This window comes from Camelina sativa, chromosome 18 (genome assembly GCF_000633955.1).
Source record: "Camelina sativa cultivar DH55 chromosome 18, Cs, whole genome shotgun sequence".
Lineage (NCBI taxonomy): Eukaryota > Viridiplantae > Streptophyta > Magnoliopsida > Brassicales > Brassicaceae > Camelina > Camelina sativa.
In genome coordinates this window covers 4,671,874-4,680,572 of record NC_025702.1, presented here as the reverse complement: position 1 = coordinate 4,680,572, position 8,699 = coordinate 4,671,874, and the positions used below count along the sequence as shown (strand labels likewise).

General features: G+C 37.7%; 1 protein-coding gene across 1 annotated transcript; it reads right to left on the bottom strand.

Annotated features, from left to right (window-relative positions):
• LOC104760533 (12S seed storage protein CRA1-like) lies at nt 1,469–3,427 on the bottom strand. The gene is made up of 4 exons (XM_010483472.2): nt 3,107–3,427; nt 2,697–2,983; nt 2,174–2,605; nt 1,469–2,019 (listed from the first exon to the last, which is right to left on the bottom strand). The coding sequence occupies exons 1-4, from the start codon at nt 3,378–3,380 to the stop codon at nt 1,615–1,617; spliced, it is 1,398 nt and encodes a 465-aa protein (XP_010481774.1). The 5' UTR covers nt 3,381–3,427; the 3' UTR covers nt 1,469–1,614.

Sequence of the window (8,699 nt, the reverse complement as noted above, 5' to 3'; positions counted from 1 at the left end):
TCATAGGTATGAGAATAACAACACCAATTATTTTGGGTTTTATATGACATTTTTTTATTATTATTTGGTGTATTTTTTTTTCCAATCTAAAATAATTGAGTATTAAACTTCTAAATAAAAATAACTTCGGATTTTTATTAGTTTTTTCCCAATTTTTAAGTAGAGATGATCTTCAAAATTTAAGGCTTGAATCTTTGGCTTGAGTGGCTTTCGCTGTGGGCGGGTCTGCTTGTTGGTTACGTACAGTTTTTTATTTGAACAAATAACAAACATTACATGAAAAAAGAAAAAAAAACCTTACTAACGGATATATCCGATATAATTTTTTTTGTGACGTTTTTGAAAAGAGACATACCAACTTTGCCGAAAATTTGTTGGTATAGCCTGTGTCCGACAAGAAACCGATGGATTTAGCCGTCGGTTAAAACTTGTGTACTTGTTGTAAGGGATTAAGCTAGGTTTTGAATTTTAATCAAAAGTGTAAATGGTTATTGCCTTATTGGGCTAATGACAGTAAAAACATAAAAGATGTTTTAGAAGAATTATTATTACTCTCGTAAAATAACTTTACAAGATTACAGTACATGGATTTATATAGAGATAGAAATAATGCTAATTTATTCCTAAATTTATATATTGACAAATCCACAACACTTCCATCATCAAACTTCGATCTCCGTTCATAGTCTTCGTTGATCTCGACTCGGTTGGGATCAATCTCAGCGATCTCCCAGTTTAAAGGTCATATACACTCGAATGTGAAAAAGGTTAAGTTCCCATTTCGAAGACTTCGATCAATATGGATAATATGTAAATTATGAGAGGTTCTAAAATTAAACAGTGGTAAAATACAAAGAAACGATCGAGAAAAACAAAAAGAGATTTTATTCATTAAAGAACAAAAACTAGTTACATTATTATTACTATTTAACTTCCTTTTACAGTAGAGCCTCACTGTTAAACGCCGGNAATTACGGGTAACATGTAAACTATAAAGGTTATAAAAAATTAAACAGTGGTAAAATAGAAGACAATTGAGAAAGACAAAAAGAGATTTTATTCAGAAACGTAAAAAACCTCAACAAAACCAGTTACATTTTGGTACATTATTACTATTACTACTATTTAACTTCCTTTTACAGTATAGGCTCACTATTAAACACACCGCAGATTTAAGCTCTTAAGCTGCAGCCACCCTTGGCCTTCCGTAGCTAGCTGGGCCACTGCTGTGAGTCAAAGTGGTCTCGAGTGTGTTGAACTTGACCCTCTTTGCCTCTTCGTGTGAGATTTGGAATCCATTGGTTATGACCGCTAATGGTAAACCTCTCAAGACTGAGGTTCGTCCCGCAAGGGTGTTGATTTGTGCGTTGGANAGAAAATGTTAAGTTTCCAAGACTTCAATCAATTACGGGTAACATGTAAACTATAAAGGTTATAAAAAATTAAACAGTGGTAAAATAGAAGACAATTGAGAAAGACAAAAAGAGATTTTATTCAGAAACGTAAAAAACCTCAACAAAACCAGTTACATTTTGGTACATTATTACTATTACTACTATTTAACTTCCTTTTACAGTATAGGCTCACTATTAAACACACCGCAGATTTAAGCTCCTAAGCTGTAGCCACCCTTGGCCTTCCGTAGCTAGCTGGGCCACTGCTGTGTGTCAAAGTGGTTTCGAGTGTGTTGAACTTAACCCTCTTTGCCTCTTCGTGTGAGATTTGGAATCCATTGGTTATGACCGCCAATGGTAAACCTCTCAACACTGAGGTTCGTCCCGCAAGAGTGTTGATTTGTGCGTTTGCGTTTGTTTTGAACTCGACCCACCGGAACTGGTCGCTTGTTGCGCGTTTCACCACGGAGAAACCCTGAGGTACGACAATAAGCTGTCCTTGAGAGACTTGTCCGTCGAACACTCTGTCACCGTTGTCGTTTACGATCTGTACTTGGGCTTCCCCGTCTGTAACGTAAAGAACCGAGTTGGCGTTTGCGTTCCACTGTGGAAGCACCATTGCGTTCTACACCCACACACGTTTCAAGAGTCATGTTTAAATGTAGAAATGGACATATTATAGCGAATCGAATAAAAAATGTTCACCCTCATTCACATGCATGCAAAAGTTACTTTGGTTTTAGCTTAGTTAGATAATAATATATATATTTTTAACTTACTTGACGGATAGATCCACGGAGGGCTGAGAGACGGATGAAGCGAAGGATGGGGAGATCGTAACTGTTGAGAGTGCTGATGTAACCGAGCTGTGGCTTGTACACGTCAGCACGAGACGGGTCATCGAGGTTATCAACGGACCTGGCACTGCATATGGTCTCCTCTAAACCGTTACCTACTCTTTCTTCTTCCTCCTCCTGAGGTCTCTGTCCCCTCAAAGGTGGCCTAATGACACCGAATGGACCTTGTACTCGGACAATGTTTCCACGGTTGTCATCTTGGTTCTGAAGTTGTTGCGCTGTCTGAAGATCGATCTTCAAAGCTTGGGCAATAACCTCAGGTCCGAATCCACTGAAAATGTTCTTTTGTGGCTGTTGCTCTCGTTCATGTAGCCATACTTGGCCTTGTGGGTTGTTTCCGGCTAAGTAAAATGGCTTCACAACACACACCAAAAAAAACCACATCACTTTTTGTTATTTTGTGACTAGATAATGATATTTTTTGGAGGCTTTGGTTTATATGTACCCTTGGGTTGCGGTCGAGCTGGTTCTGGTGACTGGCTAGATCGAAGACGCTGACGATGACAAGTGGTTGCTGTCCGTCGTTGTAGAACCACTGTGCTACTCCGGGTGTTGTGGCAATGGTGTCACCGCTCCTTATGTGCTCCACTTTCTGGTGCATGTCATGGAACTTTTGGCTTTGACCTTCTTCACCCTGACCCTCGAACTGTCTGCCTTGGCGTGGTTGGAACACTGATGAGTCTTGGAATGTCTCGGCGCATCCCGGGATCACTTTTCCCATAAGACCTCTTCCTATATACAGTGCATTAGAATATATTTGATCAAAATATGAATCCCTAACAATGTATTTGTTCTAAAGAGCATGGACCATAGAGTCACGAATTCGAGTCTCGAAATAGACAGAATCGTACGTACCTTGAGCCACGAAGGAGAGTTTCGCGGTGTTAACAAAAGAGGGCAAGTAGAGACCCTTAGACTCGATGACATAACGTGTGAAGGAGACGCCTGAGCATCGGAGCTGAGGAGCGTGGTGGTCCCACACCTCGATGCGACCAGCCTCACTCTTCAGTACGTGTGATGGCTCGAGCGCATTGAGCTGGTCGAGTTGGCACTCGTTTGGAAACTGCTGAGCTGTGTAGCAATGGAAAAATATCAAAAGTGTTAAGGAAAAAGAAAAGACTCGAGCCATTTTTGTTTTTCTTTCCTACTTTTTGTGGTTTCTTACTTGCGTTATGTAAAGCTATTTATAGAAGATTTATTTGAATTTTGTTTATTAAAATTTATTGAAGGACAAATTGATTCTAACAAGAACCAGGTATATAGAATCGACTATGTACAGTTTACACTTCACTTGAATTGCGACGTTTATGTCTTCATCGGAAAATAAATTTTGGCTTCACGCTGTAAAGATCATATTAATGAACGGAGTCGACACATTTCATTTTGCATGGCTTATTTGGGTGCATGTTTCTTACACATCAGCTTTCAGATAGGCACGTAATCTTTATTTATTTATTTAGTAACAGGACAAATTTGTATTTAATTATGTATTTATTATTGTGTACAACTCTCATGATGTATATAAACCTTTTTCTGTAGATGCCATCCGTACGCATGGATATGCTATTTTGACAACAAAATTATTAAAATTTGTTTATGTTATTTGTTACTCATTAGCTATATATAAACTGATTAGACCGTAATTATAAAGAGAATATTAAGAATGAAACATGAATTAAGAACTAGAACAGTTCGCCTCCTAGACTGGGTTGGTTCTTCGGGTCTTTCGAACACATCCGGTTAAGGCGCTTCACCCTTGTGCTGAATCTAACCCAATTTAATCCACAAAAAAAATTAGTGCAGAGGCTTTTTTATCTCTCTCTTATCTCTCCCAAACTTTTTGTCGGATTAGTTTTCTTGTTTATAGTTTTAGTTTTTTGTTTCCAACTTTAGTCGGATTTAAATAATTCCAAACTTAGCTTCGGTAAGTTTGGATCTGTGTTCTCTCTTTTACAGGTCTTTATTTTGATCCCGTTAGCCATCGATGGATTTCCCTCGTCATACCGTCTGCTTGACTACTCTCTTAAGTTGGAATAATATCTCCGTCGTCATGCTTCTTCTGAAGTTGACCTTATTTAGGTCTTAGGCGGAGCCTCCCTCTAGGAGTTTGGGTTAAGAAGATGAAGACTTGAAGAAGTCTTTTGGCAGAAATTCAAGACGGGAACGGCGGGTTTCATCTAGATATGCAACTGCGAAATCTGTAGAAGAGCTCCGGTGGTGGAATTTCAAAGCCTGGCGGCGGAGTTGAGTCAGATCGTGGATCTGCACCGGCACCGACTGTGTCACATCTCTCCTTCTTGCGTGTTAACATCTGTCAACACGTGGCTCCTTTTTTTCTTAATCTTATCTCTTTAGTTAGGATTAAGCTGTTTTTTATTTTAATTAAGGTCTGTAAATGGAAGAGATTAGGCTTGTACTTCCATCACTTGTAATGCCCATTCGGCCTTTTCAATCAATATTTTGGCCGAGAAAAAAAAAAAGAAAAAAAGAAAAAAAGAATTAAGAAATAGAATATTGTGAAAACTAAGAAGATGATGATCAATAGCGACAAAAATCTATTAAGGAGAATATGATGGTGGAGAGACCCATTTAGATATATATCTAATTAATAAAATACTAATATTATTTAGTTATGTTTTTAAATTATATTTTTTTTAAACAAAATTGATAATTAAAAATATGATATTGTATCATTGGGGTTTCTTAGGGCATTTTCACTAGTAATTCTATTAGAGGTATTCTCATTTAATAATAATAAAAAAATAATAAAAAAAACTAACGTTGAGAAATGTTGCTTTATAAAGCATTTTAAGAATTTGCTTAATATGTGTTAGTTTAATATAGGCTAATTTTTCTTTTTTTGATTTATTATTTAAATATAAGATAATATTAAAATAAAATAATTAAAATATATTATTTTGAGATACATGAGACAATTCTCGGATGCAAATGGTCTTAGGGGTTCTTATTAGACCATATGCGGTAGTCTTTCACTACATTTTTTCATCAACAAAAAAAATTAATAAAATATAAAATAATATTTTTTTAATATAAAAGTTTCTCAAAACAAAGGAGAATGTTTCGTAAAGGTTTTTTTTCTTTTCTTGGATTGAATACTTGATTTTATTCACATAATTTCAAGTACAAGAGAAGGATATAGAGATCTAAGATCTAAAACAAAAGCATACAAAGGCATACCCCAATACTACACAAAAAGATAAGATACATTAACAATTAATCCAAAACAGCTAAAAACTAAATGTTACATGAGAGGTCACGGTGTGTCGATAAGTTTTCTACTAGAACCTCAATGAAAAAGTAGATGGTCCTTTTCAAATAAAGACTAGGTGTGACGTTGATAATGAAATCATGTCTAAGCATCTCGCTGTCGCGAGAAAAGCTCCTTGAGGTAGTACAAGGGCCATAACATGAAACTTCATGAATTTAGGAGCAAGAACTCTCCAAAGAAGCTATCGGAAGGATGCGTCAAAGGTAGATGTCAAACTGTGACATAACAAGTGGAGTCTCTCTTGCATAAGAGACATAGCTATGGAGATTAAGGCTTCCATACAAAGTTTGTAGTCAACGTGACATAGACAAGTTATAGTTCAGTTTTACAGGCAAAAGATGGATGATGGTTTCTAATGGTTTCAAAAAAGGCAAAGCATGTAGGATTGAAGGTCTTTGGATGGTAGCTGAAGTAGCTAGCTAGTATTGAAAAAGGGTGACAACTGGCTAAGGTCTTCCATAGCCATAATCATGTTGTTGGCAATAAGAGTTCAGAGATGAAATTCCAATCGGAACCATGGGAGCAAAGGTGATTGCCATATAAGGAGCATATACGAGGGATCTAACTAATTGAATAGGCAAACCTAGCAGTCTAATCGGTTTATCTTTTGAGAGGAGTTTGCCAACAAATTAGAATAGGTGGACCTTGTTTTTTAGAAGATGGGCTGAGGGTGAGAAACTATTAATGGGCCAACTTCATGAATCTGGTCCACCAAGGAAAAAATAGGTTTCCTTTTGGTGGCCATAGGAAGCTCGATGCACGATGGCTGGTCGGAGGAATTACCAAGATTTGCAATGAATAATATATATCTCTGAAGGAAGCAGTTTTGGCCCTGCCAAGCTTTGGCGGTGGTGTGGGGTTGAAGTGGAGGTCCAAGAAGAAGTGAAAACCATGGTCCGGAAAAAACCCTTGTCGTGCGCCGTCAACATCTTCCCCAACGAGGCATAACTGATGGTACAAGAAGCTCTCATGCCATCAGCGAAGACGAGGTGAAGTTTCCAGGCAAAAACGGAATTACGAATCATGACTTGTGTAGTGCAGAGAACTTTAGATCCGCAAATAAAAAAACTGGGTACATAGAAAAAGTGGAAAGATTGGCCGAAATCATGCTCCAACCGTTGATTAAGAAATTGCCCAACTTTGGAGTTGACATAATAGATTGAGAACGGTAGCAAAAGATTAGAAAAATGGGGAAAAATGTTAAAAAAGAATAGCTAAAAAGGAGAAAAAAACAGAGAGAAGCAGGGTGACAGATCTCCGACACCGGCGAGTCGAAGCTACACCAACACCGGAGAGTGGAAAAGATGAGATTGCCTCGAAATTCGTATCTAGACGAGTTTCTCTTTTTATTTTATTCGGTAATCCTTTTCTTAAAGTTATTTTTTAAATGAGAAACTTTTGAGAGAAACCCCCATTGCACATGCTCTTAAGTATCTACTTTGATAAACTTCTTCTCATTTCTACTCTATTTCTTACTTTTTGATTCTTTGATTTTTAGTGTCTTTAAAACAATAAAAATAATAATTATTTAATACTCTAGACATTCATTACAAGTGTCTGCAAAAATGTATTTAACATCTCCTTTTCAAGACACTCAATTAAACTAATAATAAAGTAATTATAAAAATTATTTAAGACACCTACACCAATAAAAACACTCACTAGAGCACCGGTCATCTCTTTCATTGTATCTTAATTTTTTTTTTTTGTCAATGTCTTAAAATTATTTTAATATTAAATTTAAAACACTTATATATGTTGAGATCTAAATAGGCTTGCGGAGACACCAATCTTAGTGGGAAGACATAAGTTTATAATATTTTCATTATTTGTATATTCAAAATTATATAAAGATATCTCCAAATTGTTATGGATGAAGATGGTTTTAATTTAGATTATTTCCATGGGTCATTTTTTGTGAATATCTAATTGTTTTTTATAACTAATTTTAATATTATTTAATTGAAAGTATCTTTAGAGTGGGTAGAAGTGAACAAAAATGTTACGAAGAAATTAAAGAGAGAAATTAAAGGTCTCACGAAGAAACCCTAGTTCTACAAACCGCCGCCGCCTGAGTTTTTGCGTGCCTCTCCGCCGTCCTTGGCTTTGCCGGCGGTGTGAGAAGGCTCTGTTTTTTTTTTTCTTTTTAGTTTATTTTCCAGTTGTAGTAGTTGGGTGGCTCGATCTTTTCCTCTCTGGTCGTGCTGAGGAGGGCTCCACTGCTGTGTCGTGACGATGCGGCGGCGAAAGCTACGGTGAGAGATCTCGGCTCGTTTTCCTCTTCGGGCGAATGGTGGTGGTTCGAAGCAGATCCGGGCGGCCCTCTTTAGAGCTTCACGGTGTCAGATCTGGGTTTGGGTCGCGTTTCTCTTGTCATCTCTGTTGGAGGTCCTAGTTGACCGGAGTTAAATGGTTGAAACGGGTCTTCGAGTTTTACCGATGGTTGGGGAGATTCAGTGGGCGTCGGTGGCCGAGATTTGAGGACATCCTCAAAGCTGACGTTCTCAAGAGCTCCCTCATCCTTCTGGTCCCAGTCCGGCTAAGAAGCGAGACATCTTGGCTGATGCGATGTGGCCAATCTGGAAATGCACTGAGAAGTGAAGCTATGCTAATCGGTGCTTCATTATCTTATTTTAGTTGATTAGCATTCCGGTAATGATGGGTTAGTTAGGAGAAGCCTCTGCTCATGCTGGTTTGTTTCGGGTATCTTGGTCGGGTCAGTCGGATGTATTGTCCGTTTTTGGTTTAGGACCGGAACAATGAAAGCTAGAGAAACCAAGTTTTTTCTGATGTTGCGCCTCTGGGTGTTGATGCTATTGGGACAAGTTCTTATTGCAGATCATGAGGTTCTATTAGCTTGGAATTGCTTTGTTATTCAGTTTAGGATTTGGTCTCCTCTGTGTTAGTAGTTGTTTTCGTGTCATTGGGTTTAATTAGGTGGTTTAAGAGATGATTTCACACCGAGTCGTGGTGTGTTATTTATCTCGTTGTGGTAAAAAATGCAATGCTTCTCGGATTAGGTAGCGTTGGATCCGCCTAGTGATTCAGGGTTTTACTTGATCGACTCATTGCATTGGGTCCAATTCTATGGAGGGAAATTTATGTACCTTTGACTTGGATGAAATGTTTTTGGATAATGAAAGTTGATGTTGAGCCAAA